At 48.6% G+C, this 27,364-nt stretch overlaps 1 protein-coding gene across 2 annotated transcripts in view; it reads left to right on the plus strand.

Annotated features, from left to right (window-relative positions):
• The window catches only part of TUT4 (terminal uridylyl transferase 4), a 1,200,849-nt gene that overhangs the window by 781,570 nt on the left and 391,915 nt on the right, over positions 1-27,364 (plus strand). For both annotated transcript variants that reach the window (XM_078670586.1, XM_078670594.1), the window contains exon 23: positions 18,375-18,452. In XM_078670586.1, coding sequence (XP_078526712.1) covers positions 18,375-18,452 — 78 coding nt within the window. The remainder of the gene's footprint in view (positions 1-18,374; positions 18,453-27,364) is intronic.

Consider the following 27,364-nt stretch of genomic DNA (forward strand, 5'->3'; position numbering starts at 1 on the left):
TGGTTAATTTTAAGGCCGGACGCCCTTGCAAAGGTCTGCAGAAGAATGTGGAGCGCCGGAAGAGAGGTATGTGAGCGCGACAAAGTGAGGATGAGATCATCCGCGAATAATGCTGCTTTGTTCTGACGACCTCTAAGGCTGAGGCCATGTATGTCCTTACTTTGCCTAATCATCTCCGCCAGGGGCTCTACGACCAGAGCAATGAGCAGAGGCGACAGGGAGCAGCCCTGCCGAGTGCCCCTGTGGATAGAGAACGTACCCGCTCTTGTGGGGAAAGATAAGGTGCCATAATCCTAGAAATCATGTGTCCCAGACCAACCTTGTGCAGGACCGAGCGAAGAAAAACCCAGTCCACCTGGTCAAAGGCCTTCTCCGCGTCAAGCAATAGAAGGCAAGCCGGTACATTCCAATGGTGCGCTTTTCCCACCAAATGGGCACTTATTCGCACGTTATTCGCCCCCTGTCTGTTGCGGATGAAGCCGACCTGATCTGGCTCCACAAGGCCCGGAATGTGGGGATCCAGGCGTTTGGCTAACATTTTGGTATAAAGTTTGAGATCTGTGTTTAATAACGCTATTGGGCGGTAGGAGGCACATAGGGTGGGGTCCTTTCCTGGCTTGGGGATTAGAGCTATCTCTGCCATGCCCATAGCAGGCGACGGCCCCTCCGTGTCCGAGAAAGAATTATATAGTCGCAACAAGTAGGGTTGGAGCTGTGATATAAACATACGATAAAAGGCTACCGGCAGGCCATCCGGGCCCAGCGTCTTACCAAGGGGTAAGTCTTTCAATGCCGCGGTCAGGTCCTCCGCCAAAAGAGGACCCTCCAGTTGTGTAGCATGCTGTGGATGTATTGGGGTCCAAGGGCAGTGGTTCAGTACCTCATCTATATGGTCTTGAGAGGGCGTGTCTGCCTCGTAAAGGGCAGTGTAGTAAGCCCTAAAGGCCTCGCATTTCGCTCACTCCGCAGTGGCCCGTCCTCCATCGGGTAACTGAATGTTCGCGATGTGTGTTCGCTGCCCGGACCCGCAGATGCCGCGCTAACAACCGTCCCACTTTGTCTCCCCCCCATCGAAGTACCATTGCTTCAGGGCCAGCAAGGAACGTTCAGCTTTGTTAGTTCGCAGACATCGGAGTTGACCCCTAAGATTTGCATGTTTCTGCCGGGTTTCGAGGGCTCCCGATCTTGCATCTCCAACTTCTTGATATCCGCGGAGAGGCTATCTTCTAGTTTGCGGACTTCTCGAGAATGAGCAATCGCCAGAGACGTGATGTGGCCACGGATCGTCGCCTTAAAGGCATAACACACCACTGGGAATGGGGTCTCGGGGAGAACGTTGGTTGCAAAATAAGAGTCAATGGCAGTCCGTTTAGACTCCACAGTAGCCGGATCCCACAGAATATGCGGCGGCAAGCTCCACCGCGGCTGGTGGGCAGGGCTAGCGGCCGGGTCCTGCAGGAGAAGCTCGACGTGTGCGTGATCAGAGATCGAGATGTCCGACAAAGCTGCTGCTAACGTATCCCTTATGAGGGCGTGCGAGATAAATAAATAGTCGATACGCGAGTACGAGCGGTGGACATGCGAGTAGTACGAATAGTTACGCACATCGGGAGAATGATAACACCAAGAGTCTATAAAACCAAGGTCCATTATCTGTTTCCGAAGTGCGGAGGACATGGCACCTGATCCGTTCGAGGAGGCTTCACTACGGTCCAACGCAGGGTCCCACACCAGGTTGAAATCCCCTCCCACAATCAAAGAGGGGTCGCCCTGCGGCACCTGTTACCTAAGTAGCGTCCGGAGGTAGGAGTCCTGCATCTGGTTTGGCGCATAAATATTACACAGCGTGAGCAGGCGTTTGCCAACTACCACCCCCGCTCTGATGAAACGCCCATCTGTGCTACGCAAGGTCTTCGTGGTCCCCTGCCTGATGCCCCTTCTGCATAAGATAGCCACCCCTGCCGTTTTGGTGTCCGCAGCTGCCCAGAACTGAAGGGGGTATTATGATGTGCCATGCGCAGGGTATCTTCCTTAAGCAGATGTGTTTCCTGAAGGAAAATAATGTCTGGGCTGTGCAGTAAGATGTAGCACCACACTTGCCGTCTTTTATTGGGGGAAGTTAAGTCCCTTAACATTGAGGGAAAGGATCAGGAAGAGCCATTAACACCACAGGTCACTGATGAGGTCGCTGTACCTCCCAAATAGACATAACCAGGCACAAAAAGAGGGTAGTAGAGTGGGACCCTCCCCATGCACAGACACCCCCAGTAGCCTCCCAATCGTCCACCCACCACACCCCAGAAGCAGTGAAAAGGTAAGATAGAAGATCAGGAAAAAAAAGTAGGAAAGAAGAGAAAAGAAAGAACTATCAAAATTGCCAACCGGGCCACAGCAGTCTGTTCCAATCGTGGGTCATCCTGCACCATAGGGTTTGGAGGAACCCAAAGACGTCACTCTCCCAGGAACAGTGGGGGGTTAGGTCGTTTGCTGCTCTGAAGTCCGTTCAAGTAAGGAGTTCCGGCACCAGCTACACTGCCAAGCACTAGAGTGGGGCCGTGACCAGAACTCAACAGTGTACAGGAAGAGCAGTCCAAGGAGAAGTCGCAGAGAGCGTTATGGGGTCTTAGACTGTTCAGCTAGATCCTGGGGAACCCGGGCCCCTATCAGATCCATCCCCCTCCAAGGATCTGATATGTATGCTCAATGATGTCGTTTTTAGCCTGCGAAGATGCATGTTCAACCAAGAGTGGTGAGCGTCTGCTCCTGCGCACAGTGGACCAAGAAGGTTTAGCCGGCACCGGTGCAACAGCCAGGGGACGAGATGGGCTGATAGGCCGAGAGGCGTGCAGTCTTAATAGTTGAGCTGCTACCTGGTAGGACCGTATCACTCTGCGCTTTGATTCCCATTGGAAGATAATGGCGAACGGGTGACCCCATTGATAGGAGATGTTAAGGCTTTGCAGTTTGTCCGTTATGGGCCGAAAGTCACAGCGACGGCGGAATGTGTTAGGCGCCAAATCCTGAAAGTTCTGTATTTTATGTCCATCATATGTGAGGTCCGGCTTGGCCCTCACCGCCCGAAGAATGGCTTCCTTCTCTGTGAAGAAGTGGACCCTGGTTAATATGTCCGGGAGGAGACCCGACCTGCCCGCGGGCCCGGCAACACGGTGCGCCTGGTTCAAAGCCGGCGGAGAGGCGTCCTCATCCCCCCAAACTTCATGGAGAAGCTGCGCCACATAGGTCAATATGTCCTTCCCCTCCGCCCCAAGAGGAACACCTCGGATACGGAGGTTGTTCCGGCGACTTCGATTTTCCAGGTCCTCCTGCTTCAGCTGTAATTCTATGTGTTGATCTTCCAGGGCAGCTAAGCGCTGCCAAAGTTGTTCCTGATCCTTTGTGCGGGCATCAACCGTCTTCTCCAGTCCATCCACACGCTCGCCCAGATCCGCGACGTCCCTCCGTAGCTCCTATACGCAGGAGTGGACCTCCGTGCGCAAATAGCCAATTTCAGACTTCAGCTCCGTCATGAAGGATGCCATGAATGCTTCTGTCACTGGTTGCGACGCTTGTGTCACTGACTTCGAGGCCCCCCCAGGCTGCAAGGCCATCTCTGCTGGGGTAGATGTGCCCGTCTTACCCCACAGTGCTGCAACCGAGGTATCCTTAGAAAGTGGTGCAGGGGCGTCCTTGCTACGGTGGGTACGTGTCATCGTACAACTGCTAGGAACCGGCCAGGCGTAAAAAGATTGGCGTTCTGTTTCAACAGTGCAAGTCCCGCAGCCACCGGGATCCGGGATGGGTCGGACTGTGGGATACCCCCGCCGCTATGTGGGCGCAAGCCGGGATCCCAACGAGGAGAGTGGTCTCCCGCTTCCAAGGGTCACTGAGGTGCCAAAAACTCTCATGCACCCAGAAAAACTGTAAGGGGGCCGCTCAACACAATATGTGTGCACTTCAAAGTCGAGCGCAAAGACACCACAGCATGTCCATCCCCATGGGGGGGCGCAGCTCCCACGTCGTCTAAGTCAGCACTAGGGCGCCAGCAAGATCTGCACCATCCGCATAAGGCCTGCGTGTGTAGACCCCCCTGCAGCAGTACACGGGGCCCACAGAGCTGGAACAGCAGGTAGCCTCTTGGGGGGGCTGTTGTGAGAGCAGCCCAGTACAAGGGGTCTAGCACAGACTTCAACGGGGCCCCCCGCAACATGATCCCCAGGGGGCCCATTAGGGGCATACAACTGCAAGAGCCAGAGTCACAGTCTCCCTCCACCAGCATGTACAGGGCCCAGGTACACTCGGGTGAAGCAGGGTCAAGCCCAACGCAGTTTAAATTATCGGTAAAGCAGGGCACAAGGGCGTCCGCTGGAGCGCCGTCACCAGTAGTTGTCCAGGGCCCCCCCCCCCCCCGCGCAGGCAGGAAGGTGGAGGTCAGCAGGGGCTGGGGCAGGGCGGGCTAGCCAGGCCCCCCCCTGGTGGTCTTCCAGGGGGACCCCTCATGCAGGCAGCAAGATGTTGGCCAGCGGGCGCAGAGGCGGAGGCCGAGGCCGAGCAGGTGGTCGCCTCGCACCCCCGTGTGGCGTTCTTCCAGGGGACCCACTCAATGGCCAAATGAGGGTCAGCGGGCACAGGGGCCAGGACAGGGCAGGGCGGACCAAACCGACAGCCGCTTCTCACTACCGCATGGTGGCCCCGAGGTCGCTTTCCCCCCCCCCCTGAACCAGTCTCTGAGCAAAGGCACAGCACGCAGGGGGGGGAAGACCAGCGCCCAGTTCCGGCACCAATGCAGATTGCCGCCAGCAAGCCCCAGCCCCCGGCCACGCCACTCACCGTCTCGCCGCCGTTTTCATGATCTCGGCACCGTCACCCCACCAGCTTCTCCACCGCAAGATGGCCGATATCCTGGAGAGCTTACCAGACAGCTCCCTGCGCCACCAGCCCCTTCAATGTCGTGGGGGCCACTCCGGAGCCCCCACCAGGGCACCGACACTCGTGGGAGGGCTCAGGACGACCAGGGCAGCGCTTGCACGGGGACCGACAGGCACCGGCCCCGGAGTCCACAAAATGGCGTCCGCTGCAGCCTTAGGGGGAGGCCCAGACAGCTCGCCACTGCACCCCAATCCGCTCAGGTGCGGCACCACCAGCACTTCTAGGGGGTACTCCGCCGTCGTCTCCACTGTATCCCCTCCAAAGGTGAGTGCGCTCGGGCTCCAGCTCCGCAAAAAATCGCTAATAAAGGTAGCAGCCGACCGGAGCTCCCGAAGCGTGCATCTCACCTCATCAGCAGCGAGACCCGATCATAGACGTTTTTTTAAAGAGAGCAGAGTCTGTTACAAATATGTTTGATGTTTGCTGTGCATATGAATTGCTTTTCAAGTGTTAGGTTAAACATTCCTCCCTTCTTTTGCTCTTACTCAACTATCAAACCTGTTCAGAGAGAAGCCAAACCAAAACAACGAGCATTTAAATGAGTTTATAGCTCCCACTAGGCAATCGCCTATTTAGTCTTCTTCTATACCAAGACACCTGCTAATATAGATCATCCTCGCCAACTCTCAAGCACTCCTCATTTGACTCCATGACTCATTGTATTTCTCCATACCTGATTTTACTACTGGCTGCTAAAATGTTGCCTCGCGCTAGACTAGCCTCCATACCGGCACAACCAGTACAGTAAAGCTCAAACATTTCCTCAAAATTCATACGTTACTCAAGTTTCCTGATTTGCATCTTTGTAGCCTCGTAGAAACTCTGTGTTCAAGGCATGTGTGCTGAAGAGATACATGCTGTACAAAAGTCTGCTATCTAGTGTTGGGCTTGGATGATTACAAGTTGTTTTTGTTACCAGAAGTTTTCTTCGAGTCACAAGGCTATGTGACTCCTCTTGGTAATACTGCTCATGGTCATCGGCTCCAGTGCCAGATTGTTTTTTTCAACCGACGGGTTTGGATGTATTCTCTCGCACTCCGGTTCGAGACTCTTTTGGGCTCCCTTCGGTTCCCTAATAGATCTTCTCTCGATGATATTGTCGCGATCACGTTTTTATATTTGCCATCCGAGCGACTACCCTTTCTTCGTGGTGGATTGTCGACTCACCACATCAGTCTACAAGCTAAGCCCGGCTGGGCCTCTTTCACTTTGATGATTTTATCAGAGAATGACCTGCTAATGGAACGCACTCTGTTCCTTTTCCGTCCTAAGTGTCACTCTAAATATCCCCATGACACTCCACAAAGGAATCGACTTACTGCACAGTGGAGCTGTGGAGGTTGAACTGCTTACTCCCATTGGTTGAAGTCAAGACAAACGTCCTGCAGCTTATCCAGCCTTCCACAGAACTGCTGTTCCACTATTAAGGGGCTCTTGGGCTAAGATGGGCTCTTCCGTACATGAGATCTTGCCCAGAGTTCCTAAAGTATTGCGAGGCAATCTTGCACATATTAAATGGGTTGGCCAATATGCAGTGAAATCTAACATTGGCGCTGGGCTTGACACCACTGACTGCTTAGGCTGGGCAGTCTGTAGTAGAATAGTGCTTCCGTGATGCATGTTCATCAGATTCATGGGCTCCTTCAGGAACCTGCATACATCACTAATGGACATGCCATTTGAAGGCACCCATTTCTTCAGACACAAGGCAGACTATGGCCTAATGTGCTACAAAGAGAGCAGGTTCACAGCATGCTCCCTTGGGTTTTGCATGCTTGTGCTGCAGTATCACCAGCAGTGTTGCCCCTTTTGAAACTTTGGAAGAGTCTTAGCGCAAAGACATGGCCAAGGTCCACCTCCACAACAACTACCTTTTTGTTGTGGGGGATCGAGCCAATAATGTCCAGGCCCTCAGGGACAACATACTGTTTAGCCCCCGCCCTTACTGCCACTGCCATAAAACCACTTAAGCTTGCCCTCGATCTTACATGGCCATCCTGTTGGAGGCATGTAAGATATTAACTACACGGGTGGCAGAGCATCAAATCCAACAGATGGGCACTTCAAATTGTTAAGGCTATAATCCTGATGTGTCAACATCTGTCCTGGGTCCCCGTGAGAATAGCTCTGAGGCTTCTTGACCTTGTTTTCTGCATCCTTGTGGATCACACCAGATAGCATAAGTGACCTCTGCAGTGGGATCTGAAACCACAGTGGGCTCAGTCCTTGTAGGAAGCTGGCACGGCGGGTGCAGAGTGCTGAGGCTCAATGTTATCCAATGGGGGATAGGCGGCCTCCGGTTGGTGGCTGCTCATGAGCAGGCCACAAGGTTGTGGTAGCAAAGCTCCTGGGGTTTAGCTTAGGGCAAAGGGGGATCCAAGTTAGCACCCAAAGTACACCCGCAGCGGCGCATGGGCGGCTGGGTGCAGGGTACTGTTTTGGCGTCAGGTGCCCTGTTGTTTTCATAAGGGTTTGCCCGTTTTGGTTTTTAGTTGCAGGCTCGGGCCAGGAAGACTTCTGGGAGGAACCTACAGCTGGGCAGGTATGTTGGAGGGCTCGGGACGTAGGTTCACCTCGGGATTTTTTTCTCCAGGGCTTAGGGCGGCTGGATGCAGGGGTGTCATTTGAGGTTGGATTTCACCTTACCTGGCTGCTCCCAGTCGGGGGGCTCTCCGTGCAGAGGCTTCAGATGATGTATGGGAGTCCTGGAGGGGTCAACCCATGGTGGACTTGAACTCTGGAGCTCTAGAGGACCTCACTGGGACTGGTGAGCCACTCGGACTCCAGCCGTAGGCGTCTGGGTAGTGGTCGTTCCAGGCATCGTGTTTCTTTGTCCTCAGCAGGCTTGGAGTCCTTCTTGGCTATTTCCTTTGTACAGAGCTGCTGTTTACAGGAGATCTGGTCTTTGTTGAAGGCAGTCCGTACTACCAGGGGTTCTGGAGGTCGCTTGCTGCAGGACAAGGCAACCTTTGGCGCAGGATCTCTGGAAACTGCAGGCGGGGTGGTAGGGCTGGGGCCAAGTCAGTTGTTCTCTGCAGTCACCACTGCTGGGCTTCTTTTTTCGTCCTTCTTCATAGGTTGTGGGAAACTGTCTTCGTGGTTCAGGCTGCCCCCTAATACTGTATTTAGGGGGCATTTTAGGGGTCTCCAGGTCAGTAGCCAATGGGCTACTGACCTTAGGGTGACTACAGCCTTTGTGTGCTCACCCCACGTGGGGGAGTGGGCACATTCCCTAATCCTGTCATCAGCAAGTTGGCGGGCACTAAAGAGTGGGCTTCACCTCGCCTCCCCCACCTGTTGGAGGCATGTAAGATATTAACTACACGGGTGGCAGAGCATCAAATCCAACAGATTGGCACTTCAAATTGTTAAGGCTATAATCCTGATGTGTCAACATCCGTCCTGGGTCCCCGTGAGAATAGCTCTGAGGCTTCTTGACCTTGTTTTCTGCATCCTTGTGGATCACACCAGATAGCATATGTGACCTCTGCAGTGGGATCTGAAACCACAGTGGGCTCAGTCCTTGTAGGAAGCTGGCACGGCGGGTGCAGAGTGCTGAGGCTCAATGTTATCCAATGGGGGATAGGCGGCCTCCGGTTGGTGGCTGCTCATGAGCAGGCCACAAGGTTGTGGTAGCAAAGCTCCTGGGGTTTAGCTTAGGGCAAAGGGGGATCCAAGTTAGCACCCAAAGTACACCCGCAGCGGCGCATGGGCGGCTGGGTGCAGGGTACTGTTTTGGCGTCAGGTGCCCTGTTGTTTTCATAAGGGTTTGCCCGTTTTGGTTTTTAGTTGCAGGCTCGGGCCAGGAAGACTTCTGGGAGGAACCTACAGCTGGGCAGGTATGTTGGAGGGCTCGGGACGTAGGTTCACCTCGGGATTTTTTTCTCCAGGGCTTAGGGCGGCTGGATGCAGGGGTGTCATTTGAGGTTGGATTTCACCTTACCTGGCTGCTCCCAGTCGGGGGGCTCTCCGTGCAGAGGCTTCAGATGATGAATGGGAGTCCTGGAGGGGTCAACCCATGGTGGACTTGAACTCTGGAGCTCTAGAGGACCTCACTGGAACTGGTGAGCCACTCGGACTCCAGCCGTAGGTGTCTGGTGTAGTGGTCGTTCCAGGCATCGTGTTTCTTTGTCCTCAGCAGGCTTGGAGTCCTTCTTGGCTATTTCCTTTGTACAGAGCTGCTGTTTACAGGAGATCTGGTCTTTGTTGAAGGCAGTCCGTACTACCAGGGGTTCTGGAGGTCGCTTGCTGCAGGACAAGGCAACCTTTGGCGCAGGATCTCTGGAAACTGCAGGCGGGGTGGTAGGGCTGGGGCCAAGTCAGTTGTTCTCTGCAGTCACCCCTGCTGGGCTTCTTTTTTCGTCCTTCTTCATAGGTTGTGGGAAACTGTCTTTGTGGTTCAGGCTGCCCCCTAATACTGTATTTAGGGGGCATTTTAGGGGTCTCCAGGTCAGTAGCCAATGGGCTACTGACCTTAGGGTGACTACAGCCTTTGTGTGCTCACCCCACGTGGGGGAGTGGGCACATTCCCTAATCCTGTCATCAGCAAGTTGGCGGGCACTAAAGAGTGGGCTTCACCTCGCCTCCCCCACCTGAGGGGTGGGGTTATCAGAGGTGGCACACCTTCTGGGCTGTGCTAAGTGTGTGTGTGTGTGTGTGGTGTGTGTGTGCATGCGTGGGTGTGTAGGTGTGTAGGTAGGTGTGGGTGTGGATGTAGGTGTGGGTGTGGATGTAGGTGTGGGTGTAGGTGTAGGTACAGGGCCTCGAACGGTGGCACAATAAGTGCTGCAACCCTTAAAGGCCTTACCCGGCCACTGTGCTTTTGGTACCCATGGTACCTTTTACAAGGGACTACCATGTGGCCAGAGATGTGCCAATTGGGGGTACAAGGTACAGTTTTGGAAAAGAACACAGTCCCTGGGAACCTGATTGGCAGGGACCAGGGCAAATCAAGTCAAAGTGCATCAGTAGTCTGGCAAAAAGTGGGGGGGTTACTGCAACAGAAACCCAGCTTCCTACAGTCCTGGGTTTCTTGTGTTTCATTTCAGGATAGACTTGGCCTTGCAGTTTGGGCTGGACTGTTCACATTTGAAGAGGATCAAGACGGATTTGGATCTTGCAGTGTCCAAACAGAGGTGGCATTGTATGCAAAATATTGATGGACTAGGATGTGTCCCTGAGTGATTACCAGTAGTTTAGATTAATTCAAGCATTCAAACCATCACTTTTTTTATATCTATTTCATGTTGGGTGGTCCGTCACTCTGCCAGCCTTCTTTCCCTCACCACTTGAAAGAGGAGGGGAGGCTCTATCGGCTTGACCCCACAAGTGATCTAAGCTTTTATATTGATTGCACCAAGGAACACCATGTGGTCGATCCGCTATTTGCAGCATGAATCTCATCTAGATTCACATTTTTTGGGGGGTGATATTATATAGCCCTGACGTTGCCCAGAGGCATCAGATTTAAAGTATTGTCCTGGGATGAGGTTCCTGATTCCCCTAAAGCCGCCTGAGGTGGAACCGGGCACTCTCAGCCATAGAGATAATGTGGCTCTGGAGGTTAAGATATCTGTTGAGGGTAAATTATAGAGATTTGGCATTAAGAATGATGGTAGGGCGGCCCTCTATGTCCAGGAGGAGTACCATCCAATCTTGGATAGAAGAGTTTTCTTTTGAGAAATGAGAAACGTTTTGTTTTCACTGGGTTTAGTTTGAGGTGGTTGTTTGCCATCCAAGCTTGAATGCTATTCAGGGAGTTGAATAGGTGAATCAAGTCTTCTGAGGATGAGACCTTCAGGTAGATTTGGGCGTCGTCTGCATTCAGGTGTAAGAGAATTCCTTAGTTACTGAGGATTGTGCAGAGGGGTTTGAGGTAGAGGTTGACAAGGGTTGGGGAGAGGATCTGGGAGAGGGACCCTTTGTTGCAGGTTGATTGGATCTGAGACTGTCACCAATATTTACTATTGTGAGCGGTCTGTTAAGTTGGAGGTGAAGCACTCACACAACAGTATCAAATTCCATTCGTCACTTTAGGGTATCTGACAGAGCCTGTTGGTTAACTGTGTCAAATGCAGCGGAGAGGAGCACAGGTAGACAGGAGTTACCTTTTTGAGGATGCGTAGGTTGCGTCCACAATCTTCAAAACTGCAGTCTGTGCTGTGGCCGTGATGAAATCTGGATTGTAGAGTGTCAAGGAGGTTAAAAACCTGGATGTGGGGCTACAAATGAGAGACTAGGCAACTTTCTATCACATTGCCTAGAAGAGTTCTACAACATGCTGTACATGTTCTGCTGTCTAATGGTTGGAGCCAGACTGTCATTTGTCACTTGTTTTAAGCCTTTTTTTTCTCTCATTGAAGATGGGTCTCTGATGAAACCAGATCTCTTGACAGTAGGCCATTAAGCCTCCCTTTGTGTGGGCAAGCCTTCAGATTATTTTAGCCATTTTGCTCTGAGGAGCCTGCAGGGCTATAGGTGGGATGAAAAAAGCTGGGGTGTGGCCTATGTAAATAAGAGTGTGGCATAAACAGATGAACTACATTTCTGTCTTTTCCATAGTATGCAACCCAACCAGAATTTTGGTTCCCATCTGAGCTTTCTGTTATTGCATACAGATGTATAACACAATAAATGATATACACTTAAAACCAGCCAACACTATAGACTTTATCAATGGCTGTTGGCTATTTAACTTAAATGAGTAACAACAATGATTTTGTTATAATTCATTTTGAAAATATTTCAATTCTGAAATTGTGAGACTGAATTAAACATAACTTAGGCCTTGGGATGGGATAGTGGTCTTTAGAGTGTCTCAATCCCACCTGTTAAGTTCAGTCTGTGTTTGACATGTACGTTGTAGGAAGGTGGCTCTGTATATATTATCACTAGGTAGTTATACCGTGCATAGAGTACAGGGGTTCCCCAAAAGTGTACAAGGCTCAATGCAAAACCCAAAGCACTCTATTAGTGATAGTGTGTGCGAGCAGCCTTAGGCCTAACACAGAGGGTTGTAAGACATTTATTGCACACGCATGATCAATAAAAGACACACGACTCAAGAAGGAGAACCAGACCAATTTTATAAAATTATACTTAGTTTGTATTTTATTTTGAGACCAAAGTATTTGTAATAAGGTAAGTACGATTTTAATAAAAAAAAATCACTTTCAAAAATCGACACTCTATAATGTTATCCTATGTTTTAAACAATATTGAGGTTAAGCAGGTGAGTATTGAACATGCAGATTCAGTTTTTGGAGTCAAAAGTCAGCAAGGGCCAGGGATCAGATAGGTACGACTGTACGACCATCAGCACAAGGGAGACCGTGTGCAGAGGTCAAAATTGGCGTTTGACCAAGTGCTTTCCAGTGGAGACGGGGTGCCTGGAGCCACACTGATTACAGGTAAGTAGATCGGTTGCAGGGGCCAAGGTTTCGTGGTTAGCACAAGCATGTGGGTGCACAAAGCAGCACCAAACATACATCACTAGCGCACAGGGGCAGCCGGGGCAGGGTGCAAATTCCATGTCCGGTGCCCAATGCTTTTCAATGAGGATTTTCTTGATGCCAAAGAGGCTGCAGGTGTGGCACCAGAGGTTTCAGGCAGAAGACCAATGACAGCAGAGGTAAGTTGGGATGTAGGTGGTCGTAGTGGCACCGTATGTTCAGCTGCCCAAGGCCCTGGGGCTTCAGTTGCAAGGGTGCCTTTGGACGTCAGAATCTTCTTACAGAAGCCAATCGCAGTTGGGAGGAGCCTCTGGATTCACACTGCAGGCACCGTCGTGGAGGGCAGGAGGGGTCAGCCAACGCTGTACACGATGTCAGGATCACCTCGGAGACTTCACTGCACAGGTGAGCCACTCAGACTCGGGCCATTGGTGTCCAGTCCAGAGTGGGCTGGAGACGCGGATCTGACGGGATCCAGAGTCTTTGGAGTCAGTTTCTTCTGGACAGGTACACTGTCCTCGGGAGGTTGGAGTCTTTATTGAAGGCACCATTACAATGGGGCGACATCTCACCACAACCAATCGCACAGCGTGGTTGTGTCTGCCTCGGCAACTTATTCAAAAACATACTCCTTTTGTATTCCAACTTTCTACTCCTTCATTTTACTCATTGTTCTTAATTTTAACATGCTTGTATTCCACAGGCGGAGTGATCATGCAATTTCCCAAGTTTCTGATGTTCCCATTGTGCCCATCCGGACCTCTTTGAAAGAACACGACTTAAGCATACTTCATTCAGGGCAGTTTTTATTTGTTAAAACCCAATGTATTTCGTGCATAAAAGCACTTCTTCAGGGGTCACTACAATCCATAAAAACAGTAATTGGTTAATACAATCACTGTCATTGCACTCATGTTATAATGTATACATAGCTATTTATAAACAAAACCCTTCCTTTCTTCCGAACCAGGAACAGCTTTCACCTTAAGCATAAAACATGAAATTCACACCCCTCACTCCCTCCTGCTTAAATTGCTCACTCCCTGCATACTACTACAACTCTTGTTCTTCCCCATTTCAACAGTCTCAATGCTGTATGCCTCACTAAACATCTCTCCTCATTTGTTCTGTTGATTAAACCCTTTTCTGAACATTTTGTACTCAATCCATACGTTGGCTTTTATTAGCTCTTTCCCATACATCTAGCCTTAATAATACTCTCGGTTTTCTCCCCTCGACAAAATTCATACTGCGAACTGTACACACACCTGCCCTGAGCTGTTAAAAACCATTCCATCCTCCGAGCAACATCAACCCGATCTTAACTACGCCCCTCCCTTCCTCTCACGTAAAACCCTTCCTTCTCCCTGCCCACTTATTACGAATTTCCCGCTTTTTCAACATTGTAATTACTACCGCGTAATACTGTTGCATTGAAAAAACTACATTCCCCACAAAGCAATTCGTAGCAAACTTGAAACCCAATGAAAGTTTAGTGGTTTAAAATCGTTTATATATTATGAACACAAATGTTCCACATGATGTAATGTCCATTTCCTGATCATTTAAGCTCTGTCCATGATGAATCACGGTGTAATTCCCAAGCGAGTGAAATATCGCATTTTTCTTTCCGGTATAATGTTTCAACCATCTTCAACCATGTGGGTGCTATCCCAATGCTGGGCATTCTGTATGAATCATCAAATATAGGGACAGTGTGCATCCTATCCCTATATTTGATCAGTCTTTATTGAAGGCAACAGACCTCCCAGGGGTTTTAGAGGTCGTGCTGCAAGACAGGTTGCAGGTTTTGTCGTAGCTGGAAACAGGCCAGTAGGGCTAGGGCCAAGGCAGTTGTCGTCTACTGGCTTCTTCTGCAGGGTGTCTTCTTTCTTCTTAAGTCGTCGCACATCTGAGGCCCAAATCTGTGGGTGCCACCTTAAGGCAAAATGTAGGAGGCCTTTTGGGGGGGTAGCAGGTAGGGCTAATGGGCATCTCACCTGTGGTGACTACACCCTCTATTATGCCACTCTCCTGTAGGAGGGGGCATGGACCGAGCCCTGATTGGAGGGGTCCCTCATCCTCAAGATGGCAGGGACTGAAAAGTGTGCTTCACCTTGTTTCGACCCTACCTTAGGGGTGGGGTTGGCAGGGGTAGGCACACCTCCTCTCTTTTTTAATGTTCACGGCGGTTTTCCCTCCCAAGGTGGGGGTGTAAACCAAGGGCTGCCATCTGCTGCTAGCAGCAGAGGCTGGGGGTGCATTAAAAATGCGAGCACTGGCCCCTCCTGGAGAAAGAGGCATGACACCTCTGCCCAGGATGTGCATTGTTTCTGGTCCCAGAGAGATGTATTGTTTCTTATTTTCATTCTAGCCGAGGTGTCTTTGTGCAGTAGACAAATAGCTGATACCCCAGGAGCTTCATTTTCCCTCGAATGTCACTCTGTTTACTCTACAGATGCTGCTCTGAAATCTTAACAGCACGCATGCATAGATATTCCACAAACAAGTTATTTTTTTAGCCATTAATTGTCATGGTATTTCCCAAGGTCTCAGATCCTTTTTAAAGCCATTTGATGCCGCTGGAAATTTTTCTTCTGAGTGACCATTCTTCCAGTTCAATTAATAATATGCAAGCAAAACAGTTTGCATCACTATCCAATAGTGCCTTTATGTTGTAGTTTTGTGCGATGTCCAGGCATCCCTTTTTGTGTATCAAATGCAGGGTCAATCCCCTCCCTGAGATAAGGATAGTATCTGTCACCAAGATTGTCTTGTATAAAAGAGCTAATAGCCTATTTCTCAATACAGTGTTGTTTTAAACCTGGAATGGTATTTTGAGTACTGAGGCACTTTTGTCTCTGGAAACACAAGATACCCTATAATAATTGTTTCTAGGATATCTCGGGGAGTTCCGGAAGCTCCAGTTTTATTTCCAATTTTACTTGTTCATCATGATATATAGCTCATTGACTCTAGGTCTCTGCATCAATGTTGTTTTGCATGGGGTCAACCCGTTCTAGTAATCGTATAAGGCACCAGAATTTCTTGGAGTTGTGCAATGGGTCCATTCCTTAGTACTGTGCTAACATTTTGCTTCAAGCAATGCTTTTTCCTTACAGCATTTTGCTTTGTATTCTTCTCTAAATGTTTTCCGATCTTGTTGAGATTAGGGTGACCAATCCTTGCATGGTGCCTAATAAGACAGTAAGAGGACTTTTCATAAATCACAGCTCTTAAGTGTACCAGGTGTTTTTACCATTTTTCCTTGACGTCTAGAGATTCTGTTGACTTTGTCAGCTGCTACATAGACATTGAGTAACAATGAAAGGGCATTATCCCAGCAACTAATCTGGCAAAATTCTGTCTCAGAATTAACTAGGCTTTCTATTGGAATACTTCCATATTGATGGCTCTAGCATTTGCAAATCCTTGCGAAATGTTGCGTCCATCTAACTTTTCGCATACTAAGGATGTCTTTTTCTTTTGCTATTGTAATTAGTAGCTTAAGTGGCTTATACTCCATCAGCCTTCCGTTAATTGAGGGCAAAGATCACTCTGTTCTTGGGACAATGTGCAATAAAGCAATTTGACGCAGTAGGGAGGGAGTTAATAGTATATAATCTAATAGGTTACCATTTTACTCGCATAGCGCAATGGCCTAGCGGATATGCCAGTGAAATTCATCCATTCATATTGATAACTGGGCTATTGAACATCCTTTTTAAAAAATTGAAGTTAATTCTGCTGGAAGACCGTAATTCGATTTTCATATTGGGATCTGGAATAAGCGACCCTAAGTCCAGAATTTAATTTAAGTCCCCACTAAGAATAAACACTGCATTTTAATTTCTCATTAGTTGTTTACGAATGTAATCATATAAAGTAGATTGCGCTAATTAGTTGCGTAGAAGATCTGGTAGTATAGCTATTCTAGAATAGTAAAACGGGAAGGTTGGCACTCAACGGAATTTTATTTGTGCAACTAACATAGTCTGATTCGATCTTTAGTATTGAGTTGGTATTTCCAAACTCGTCGTAATTAAGATGGCTAGATCCCCTCCCCCCCCCGGACAGTCTGCCCATCTTGTATTATTTTACAGCAGGTTTAATTCAAGAGATGTAGTTTTGCTGCACATGTTCTTTCTTTGACCAAGTTTCTTGAACGCTCATAATATTGAAATTCAGTAATTCCAAATTTTTTTAAATATTTTTTTTTACTTTTTGTACCCCAGCTATGTTCCAAAACAGCACTGTGTGTTTGTTGACATTCCTCTTAGCCAGCCTATGTTTTCTTTTATTGCTTTGAAATTCTGATTTTAAATGCGAGTAGACCTTCGTTGGCAATGCCTACTTCATCTGCCAAGTGGGTTTTCTGTTTGTACATTTATTCGCATTTTCATAGAAACAAAACAAAGTTGCTGTGTATATCCATCATGTGCCATGTTTTGCCTTGGGAGTTTCTGAGAATTGAGTTCCAATGCCATCACACTCTGACCACGCACACAGGCTGTGTATTAGATGACAAACTAAGCATGGCCTCACAGGTGAATGCAGTTTGCTTCTGTGGCCTCCACATGCTGGGGATCCTGAAAGAAATCTTCAGATGGATTCCCAAGAGCACCAGACGTACCATCACTCAAACCTTAGTCACCAGCAGACTTCACTACAGCAACGCACTGTATGCCGGAATCCCTAACCAGCTCCTCCACTATCTTTAGACCATCCAGAACACCGCTGCTACACTTGTCCTAGACCACTCACAGCGAGCCCACATCCCTTCGTGTATCGCCAGCCAGATGCTGCCGATACACAAACGCTGCCTTTCCAAATTCCTCACACGCATACAAGGCACTGCACAACATTGGACCAACGTACCTCAACCATCGCCTCCACTTCCAACCAGCCCACGAGACACCCTCGCTCTGCCTCACACTCTCCAAACACACCATGTATTTGCAAAAGCAGAGCAGGAGGCTTTACCTTCTCCTACCTCACACCCAAAACATGGAATAACCTCCCTCTACACATAAGGTCCTCCTCCGCACTTCAGGAATTCTGCAAGATGCTGAGGACATGCTCTTCAACTAACACCTAGCAGACAGCCTTCACACTTGCTCCAGCAACTGGATATCCCTCATGTGGAAAGTCACACTCTACTAATTGTGATAGCATAACATGTCTACAGGTTTCAGGAACTAAACTCCAATAGCACCTTTTTCTTGTGTGAATAACAATCTTTTTTCCTGCATTAAAACGTAAATGATTCTCTACGGTTATACAAAGTGTAAGCGCCTGCCAGGAATCATACATACTGCTCTATCAAAAGTATATGATGTGATTAATGATTTACATTTTTTTAATTTGTTTTGCAATAAATTGAATGCCATGTGTTCTTTTTCTTGTTATACCATAAAAACATAACTATTGCACCACGTTACCAAGGCTAGACCTATTGTCTATGCTGGACTCATCTGTGTATGTTCCAAGTGTTCATTTCTCCTGTTTGTCTTCTCAGAGTAAACAAACAGCCGCTTCAGTATCCATCCCTATTCATATTTTTTTTATTTATAGCGGCATTGTTGGTGAACCCATGGGTTGCAAGTTAGTTTTGAATCCTGGTTGGTAGAGGTTAATTACTTTCTGATTGCTTTTCTGATAGCGCTGGGAAATGAGTTGCTGAATTTAGTTCAGGTCATAGGGGACCAGGATCTAGCAGGACAAGAGGTGGCTGAATCTGGTATAAGATCAAAGCAATCCTGCACATGGAGAAAACATTCGAGAGGTTTGTGGGAAAGTTTGTAACATACATTTGGAGGGGGTGTTCTGTTTCTAAGATCCCAGTTATGTAGTTTATCGAACACTGAGTTTGCACACTTAAAATTACTCAAAAGATGTATTCAGTAGTTTAAGCTGGGCAGAAACCTGAGATGTACAAATTGATTGTCTTATTTAACAAGTAGAGACCGATGAAACATATTTTTTTTGTGTTTGCAGTTGTATGATGGAAGCAAGGTTCCACAGAAAGTGGTTGATGGGTGGAATGCCTATTTCTTCGAGAACATTGATGAGTTGGTAAATTGTCTTGCTAATTTTCTATTCTATAACATATTTGAATAACAAAGTACAAGGATGTTTTTCTGTTATTGTTGTCTAATATTCTATATTAGTTACAGCCACAAATTCTTTTCTATATTTCATAAACATTATGTACGTTATTCTGACGATAAAACAGCCCCACTGCCATTGCAGAGGCACTTTTTGGTTGTTTTTGGTATTCACTTTTGCTACAACTTGCTATGTCACCTTGTTAAAGACCCTAAAATGGTTTAATCTATTTCATTGTTGCTTGTTTTTTGAATTACTAGCAAATAATAATCATTTTTGACAAAAACAACATGGCAGCAGAGCAGAAAAAAAGTAAGCTGCAGTATGTGAGGGTTAGGGGTACATGGATGGGGGTTAGTTAAGTAGAAGAAGCAGGAAAGGATTGCTCTTCAAGGAAAAAATAGCTTTGAATGGAGTATTCATGACATTTAGAATCAGTTAAAAGGAAGATGCAGGAAAACAACAGCTAAAATATAGACCTTTTTTGCGTTAACATCAGGTCTCTCTTACCTAAATCTGGAGCCAAATAATGGCTGTGATGAGAAATTGAGGGCAGAACTGGGTGCCAACCCAGGAACTGGGAGTAGCACAAGTCCTGAGTGCGGATGTTTTAAAGAAAATGTTCATAGAGGGTTCACCAGTGGAGCAGCATGCCAAACAGGACAGCACAATTGGGTATCTGTCATTGGCTATCAACGGACAAGAGGGCAGCATGTTAATGGCCTGGCTTGGGATGAAAATTGGCTGAGGAAGAGGTCAACTCTGAGGTTGCCGCCTTCATTAAATTTGTTAAACGCAGACATAAAGAGGCTTCACTTGTCCGAGCAATGCTGATCTTCCAAAAACAAGTCCCACCAAACGCCCGTACTCTCCACTAGCAGCCTCTTCGGACTTAGAACTCATGAAAGAAGCTATGGAGGGTCCAGCGTGTTTGGATCCTTCGGATCCTGGAACCGCTACCGCGCCAGTACGAAGGGCCGAACCTGGTCACCCTGACCCAACGTTTCTCAGTCCTGGAACAAATATATCTCTTTGCTTGAACGCGATGTTTGACATTTTCAGACGTGCCGTGGTCCCCTCTCAAGGGCCTGATGGCATCATGTCTCTATTGGGATACACCTTTAAAGCTATTATGACTGTACTCTACAGCCTTCACTCTTTTCTTTCCATTGCCACTTGTCACTTTGGATCTGTCTCCGAAGACAACGCCATTCCCTCCTGCAGGCTGGGCATTATGCCGGATGCCACCTCCTAAAACTGTGGTGTTTATTTCTTCACCTTTGCCACTGGGCCAGCAGTTGGATGCCACCTCCTCAAACTGTGTTGTCTATTTCTTCACCTTTGCCACTGGGCCAGCAGTTCTCTCCAGTGCACCAATTGACCCCACTGGATCCACATTCGATATCACTGGGGCCGCAATCCACTCCTCCTGTGCTGCAACAGATGCCACTGATACCGCAGCCTCCAATGCCAGATTTGGGGACTTATGGAGTTTCCCACGCAGTGATCTCAAAGAGAGGATCAGCGCATTATAGAGAAAGGTGATACTTTTTCAGATACTCCTACTCTAATGAGAATCCCTACCTAGACACAGGTAATGGGGACGAGTATTCTGTATTGCTGGACCCAGACTTAGCTGGTCTTAAGGATGTTAGTGGCCTTCATACCTTGCCTGGAATGGATCTGTATTTCCCTATTGGATTACCTCCTGCAGAGATCAACTCTTATCTTTCTGCTATTGGGAAGGCAGTAGTGGTGTTGGAACTTCAGCTTCCATCTGATGAAACTAAGGTTAACCTCTTGAAAGAGGTGCTTCACATTACACCCCACTTTGCGGAACTTCTTTTTGGCTTTCAGCTAGGCCCTCACTCAATCAATCAATCAATCATATCATTTGTAAAGTGCACTACTCACCCGTGAGGGTCTCAAGGCGCTGGGGTGGGGAATGCTGCTACTGCTCGAAAAGCCAGGTCTTGAGGAGTTTTCTGAAGGTCAGCAGGTCTTGGGTCTGCCGTAGGTGGATGGAGAGGGTGTTCCAGGTCTTGGCGGCGAGGTGGGAGAATGATTTGCTGCCTGAGGTTGCTCTTCGGAAGCGGGGGACTGTAGCGAGGGCGAGGTCGGCGGAGCGGAGCTGGCGGGTGGGGGTGTAGAAGCTGAGTAGTCTGTTGAGGTACGTTGGTCCGGTGTTGTGGAGTGCCTTGTGTGCTTGGGTGAGGAGCTTGAAGCTTATCCTCTTGTTGACCGGGAGCCATTGCAGGTCTCTCAGGTGGGGCGTGATGTGGCTGCGGCGAGGGATGTCGAGGATCAGGCATGCAGAGGCGTTCTGGATGCGTTGGAGCCGTCTCAGGAGATTGGCCGAGGCTCCTGCGTAGAGGGCGTTTACATAGTCCGACCTGCTGCTGACAAGGGCCTGGGTGACTGTTCTTCTTGTTTCAGTGGGGATCCACTTGTAGATCCTGTTGAAGCAGGAGGAGGAGACGCCGTTGACCTGTTTAGTCATGGACAGGGTGGAGTCGAGGATGACCCCTAGGTTGCGTGCGTGGTCGGTGGGTGCTGGAGCGGTTCCCAGTGCGGTCGGCCACCAGGAGTCGTCCCAGGCTGAGTTCAGCTTCAGTCGGCTGTTCCTCATCCATTCAGCAACGGCCTTCATTCCTTCGTGAAGGTTGGTTTTGGCGGTGTGTTTTGGCGGTGTGGGGGTCCTTGGTGAGGGAGAGTATCAGCTGGGTGTCATCGGCATAGGAGAGGATGTTGAGGTCGTGGCGACGTGGGCGAGCGGTGCCATGTAGATGTTAAACAGGGTTGGGCTGAGGGATGAGCCCTGGGGTACGCCGCAGATGATCTTGGTGGCTTCGGAGCGGAAGGGGGGAAGGCGGACGCTCTGTGTTCTGCCGGAGAGCAAGGAGGTGGTCCAGTCCAGGGCCTTCTCTTGGATCCTAGCGTTGTGGAGGCGTGTTCGTAGTGTATGGTGACAGACCGTGTCGAAGGCAGCTGACAGGTCCAGGAGGATGAGGGCCGCCGTTTCTCTGTTGTCCAGCAGGGACTTGATGTCATCGGTGGCGGCAATGAGGGCAGTCTCGGTGCTGTGGTTGCTGCGGAACCCGGACTGGGAAGGGTCCAGGATGTTGTTCTCCTCGAGGTAGCGGGTCAGTTGTTCGTTGACGCTCTTCTCGATGACCTTTGCTGGAAACGGGAGCAGGGAGATGGACCGGAAGTTCTTGAGTTCCTTGGGGTCCGCCTTGGGTTTCTTGAGTAAGGCGTTGATCTCGGCGTGCTTCCAACTCTCCCGGAAAGTTGCTGTCTCGAAGGAGGTGTTGATGACTTTCCGGAGATGGGGTGCGATGGATGTGCTGGCTTTGTTGAAGATGTGGTGTGGGCATGGATCTGACGGAGATCCGGAGTGGATGGTGTTCATGATCTTGATGGTGTCATCGACGTCGATGTTGGTCCAGTAGAGCAGGCGGTTGGTGCGGATGGTGGTCGTGGGGGCGGAGGTCTCAGTGGTTGTCGGGGCGGTCGTGGCATTAAAACTGTCGTGGATGTCTGTGATCTTGCGGTGGAAGAAGGTGGCCAGCGAGTCGCACAGGTCTTGCGAGGGTGGGACGTCGTTGGTGTTGGAGCTGGGGTTGGAGAGTTCCTTCACGATGTTGAAGAGCTCTTTGCTGTTGTGTGCATTGTTGTCCAAGCGGTCTTTGAAGGAGGCCCTTTTGGCGGATCTGATGAGGTGATGGTGTCTGCGGGTGGCATTCTTGTGGGCGGCGTGGCTGTCCGGTGTTCGTTCACGGAGCCAGATCTTCTCCAGCTTTCGGCAGGTTTACTTGGAGGCCCGGATGTGATCAGAATTAGAAGTGGCTTTCTCCAGTAATTTTTAAATTAAATCTAAAATCCCTTGTAGAGCTTCAGGTACATGGTCATAATCCCCCTAGAAGGACGCACACTATATTTTAAGTTAATTTCACACGCATACCCATTAAAAACACTGATTGGACTGTGTATGTCTGTAAAATGGCCCTAGGGAGCAAAACATTGTGTCTTGTTCAACAAAAGTATTCTAGAAAACAAAATCTCTCTAGATTCTGGTTCATGCCAGTAAGATGACTATAACATAACTGGAGAACTGTAAAGAATTGAACCTAACATTTGGTAGATTACCATGCAGCATAATCTGCACAGTGCTATGGAATGTGGTGGGAACCGCAAGCAAGCATGTCTAGGACCCTGAAGTAGTGAATGACCCAATTGCTTTGAGTACACTGAATGTACTACTCTTCCTGGCCGTACACTATATTTATCGTAGAGCCACTCTCTTTGTTTTGGGATGGCGCATGTGACCAAACACCGATAAAATGTTCTGAAGGTGTTAAGACCAACTCGTCTATGGTTTGATCGCGGGCATACATCATTTCAGACACCTGTCAGCTCCTGAACAAATGTTGTCCTTAGCCCCCGAGATTCCACAAGCTGGAGCAGACCCCTTTACAGCATACTTCTTCTATGGACAATCAACCAGGGCCTAACTGATACACAAACGGCAACAGTATAGGCCTCGCATACGCATCTACACATTCCCAGGAGCTCTCAAATGCCATGTCCCAGACACCCCTAAACAGTGCCTAAACTGAGTCTAAAGTTACTATATTTTTAGACAATTTGCATGTCCATCTGTGTGAATGAGTTCATATGAAATGCATAAAAGGGAAGCATTTATGTTCAATTTAGTCTAATTAGAGTTATAATACACTTTGACAGCAGGTCTGTGCTTGCATTTACTGCTAGATATAATTATACAAACTTCTCCCGAGATATGTTGTTTTTGTAGCAATGTTGTCTTCATTTAAAACACACTTCCTGCAAAACATGTTGACCAGACATCTCCCATCTATGCCTATATTCAAGCATTTTGGACAGTACTGTCATTATACCCTGTACATGGAATGACAGAACCTCAAACCACTCACTCACTGAGTCCATTCTTGCTTTGTGGAAGAATCCCACATCCTCTACGGCTGTTTTCTGGGTAAATAGCAAGTAGATGCAGACCTGCACCTGGCAACCCAGCCTTTCTGTTGTTGCACCCTTCACCGAAGAGGCTCGAGGTCTTGACAGTCTTGCTCATCCAAACTCTCTCCAGGTACCTTTCCTACCATGTCATCAGACAGAGTCCAAAAAAGCTAGATCAGTTCAGCAACAGGTTTTCATCAGCATGCAGTGTGGCCTTGAAATCTTTAAACACCCCCTGTCTCATAGGTCGCTACATCCACGCCCTCTGGGACATGGCCCAGTTGGTGCTTCCCAATTTGCCAGACCACCTTGATCCCCACTTCTCAAAGTTGGTAAGGGAGGCACAAGCCAGGGCAAAAGAACTCACTCAGTTCGAGCTAGACACAGTGGACTCAGTCACCTGAGCCATGGGAAGTTTTGTCTCCCTTCACTACCATGCACGGCAAAGAGGTCCAGTGAGCACCAGAATGACTGACTCCTATTGCTACCCCTTCCCAGCCAAAGTCCTGGAGAAGGCCATCAACTTCCAACTCTTCGAGCATCTGGAAAGAAATAACCTTCTCAACCCCTCATGATCAGGCTTCAGAACCAACAACAGCACTGAGACAGCCCTGATCACCGCAACAGATGATATTCGCATTCTACTGGACAGAGGAGAATCAGCTGTCCTGGTCCTGCTTGGCCTCTCTGCAGCCTTCAACACTGTCTCCCTCCACACGCTCATCATCTGCCTTCAACACATCGGCATCAATAACAACACCCTCAAATGGATATCAACTTTTGTCACGGATGCACCCAGAAAGTCAGGATCCCCTTTCACATCACACGTCAAACACAACTTTTGTAGCGTACCTCAAGGACCATCCATCAGCCCAACACTCTTCAACATCTACATGACACCACTCGCGGCCATTGTCAGATCACCCGACCTAAACATAATGTTCGAGGCATGCGAGCTGTAGATCACATGCTTTGCATACCCCTGCCATCTAGTGTTGGGTCCCGATGTTTGCAGTTTGTTTTTCTTCGAAGAATTCTTTTCCAGTCACGAGGTAGTTGACTCCTCCTTTCGGTGGTAGTGCGCATGGGTATTGACTCCATTGCTAGTGTTTTTTTCCGCCATCGGATTCGGATGTGATTTACTGCGCTCCGGTTCAACACAGTTTATTTGGTTTCCCTCGTGTGCAGGACACTCACCCTAGATCGTGTTGTTTTCAAATGCGTATCCCATTCTCCGCGTATCTTATTTCCTTCTAAAAAAAACTCTTTTGATCGGGAAGCTCGTGGAACATCATTGGGCCTACCAATTTAAGGATTGGAATTCATGTTTGTGAGGTTCCAGGCTGATAAGTTCAGCGATGTCAAATTTGGATGGAGAATTCGCCTGTCGTTCATAGTGATCAGGTCCTGCAATAGCGAAAACTGTATTCTGAGAGCCACCGACAACTGGAGAAGTTCCGAGAACCAGGTTTGTCTCGGCCATGCCGGGGCTATGAGAATCAAGCGGCACTGTTGCAAGGATCCTGCTCCTACACAGAACTGTGCACAGAGACCCAGGACATCAGTGAATAGTGGTGTACCAGAAACTCACCTCAATACCTAGAAAACCCCAACCAGCTAGCATCAGTGTCACGTTAGCTCTTCGTCCTATAGCACAGTAACCAATGATTAGATAACCTAGAACATGCGACTTAGGAACAACTCTGGAATGGTGGGCAGGGAGAACACTCTTTCGTTATGCTCTCATACCAGTCCGCAACAGTAGTAAATAAGAGACACGGGTAAGGTTAAAATATTTATTTTAACGACGTGCTCTCAAGTGCAGTATCTGTGCCAACATAAGCAGACATATGATTAGAAATAATATGATCAGCATTGTTACTATTCAATGAAATACAAAGGGAGAAATCATATTGCAATGATGGTGAAAACAGGTCTTATAGTGCCAAGTTATAACACCCTCCCTATCTAGGAACTATGTATTATAAACTAAAGAAGGTCTCTTAGGCTTGTAAGGGGGACCCCATTACCTCTCAGCTCAGCAAGCGTGAATCAAATCAGGATCAGCAAAAGCTATCTGCATCCCTGGAAACGGAAAATCTTCCAAATGTGTGAAATCATGGCAACTGTGCAATAATAAAGGCGCCAGAATCTCAGTTGGCTCGCAGCTGCCATTTGTTGTGTCTAAAAAAGTGTTAGCCGATCAGTGCGAACAACAGCTACCATGTTATGATAACCTTGACGGCTTCAGCACTGACTGTGCTGACTAGGGTCACGATGTAAGTCTAGGGATGTCGAAAACAAGCTTTTCTCATGTGAAGACATTCGCGCAGCCTAACTTACAAAAACAGCTATATGCAGTGTTGTGTGCAAAAGCAGCAAAAGGTAAAATGTTGTTTAAACTTCTAATAAGCCATGCTAACATAACATGTGTGTAAACCAGGCCTAGGCCACACTACAGCACGGCTCTGATCTCATCTTCTGTAACACTCTCGATATCTGAGGGAATGGATGAAATGCGTACGCGAACATTCCTGTCCAGCGTAGCTGCAGTGCATTGCCCCATAAACCTGCTTGGGGGAACCTGCTTGCAAAGTGCTTGCATTTCGAGTTGTGGTGGGCAGCAGACTAAACACTCTCAGAAGTTGACTTTGAGCTAATTCCCATTCGTGGGAAACACTGGTTGATCTGCTCAGGATATCTGCCCTTGTGTTGTGCACTCCTGGAACGTGCTGGACTTGTAGTGAGATGTTGTGAAGCAGTAGCTGTGAGAAAGTGGCTCTATATATACTGGACCAGAATAAGGTACAGTGTGTATAGAGTCCACAAATCCCAGAGGTATAACAGAGGTTAAAGTCAGGACTGACCTTACTCAAAGAAGACGTGGATTGTAGGCTAGGTTTTCAGGGGGCATCTCTAAGATGCCCTCTGGTGCATTTTACATTAAATCCCACACTGGCATCAGTGCGGGTTTAATGTGCTGAGAAGGTTGGTACCAAATATGTCAGTCTTCAGTGTAGCCATGATGGTGCTATGGAGTTCATAATGACAACCTCCCAGCACCATATACTCTTACTGGCATCACTGCACTTACAGTGCCCAGGAATGGCCCTGGGTACTGTAGGGGCACAGAGCTCCTGCACCTGTGCCCACACCTCTGGAATAGGGCACCCAGCTAGAGGGGTGACTGAAGTATGCCAGGGCAGTGGGTTCTGTGGGCATGGCACACAGGGATGTGTGCCATGTCGACTCTTTGTTTGGTTCTGTACTTAGACACTCAGCCTGCAAAGGCAGTGTTTGGGTGTCAGGGTACAGGGCCCCTGAGGGTGGCACAATAAGTGCTGCAGCCCTCAGGGGTCTTCTCTGGTCACCATGCCCTGGGTACCTAGGGTACCATTTACTAGGGGCTGACAGGTGGCCAGAGATGTCAATTGGGTTTTGGTTGTAACACAGTTTTAGGGAAGGAACAGAGGCCCTGGGTACCTGGTTGGCAGGAGCCCAGGGCACACTCAGTCAAAGTACATCAGTAGTCAGAAAAAAGTGGGGGCATACCAATGCAAGAAAAATGGCACTTTCTCACAGTAGCCATTTCCAAATTTCCTGCGCTTGTTTTGACAGGAGCTTTGTACCTCCTTGTTTTAATAGGTAGAACATCGTCATTGTACTGTCCATCCTGACTAGTACCGTCGAATTGTGGATTCTGGGGAGGAACGCTTGTAACCCCAAGAACACTGCTTTTAGCTCCAATAGGTTGATGTGAAGTTGAGCTTCGTGGTTGGACCAATGTCCTTGTATTTCAAGGTCTTGGAGATGTGCCCCCCAACCTTGGAGTGATGCATCTGTCATCATCATAACATAACTGGGACGGTGTGGTTCGAAGA

This window comes from Lissotriton helveticus, chromosome 1_2 (genome assembly GCF_964261635.1).
Source record: "Lissotriton helveticus chromosome 1_2, aLisHel1.1, whole genome shotgun sequence".
NCBI classification, from domain to species: domain Eukaryota; kingdom Metazoa; phylum Chordata; class Amphibia; order Caudata; family Salamandridae; genus Lissotriton; species Lissotriton helveticus.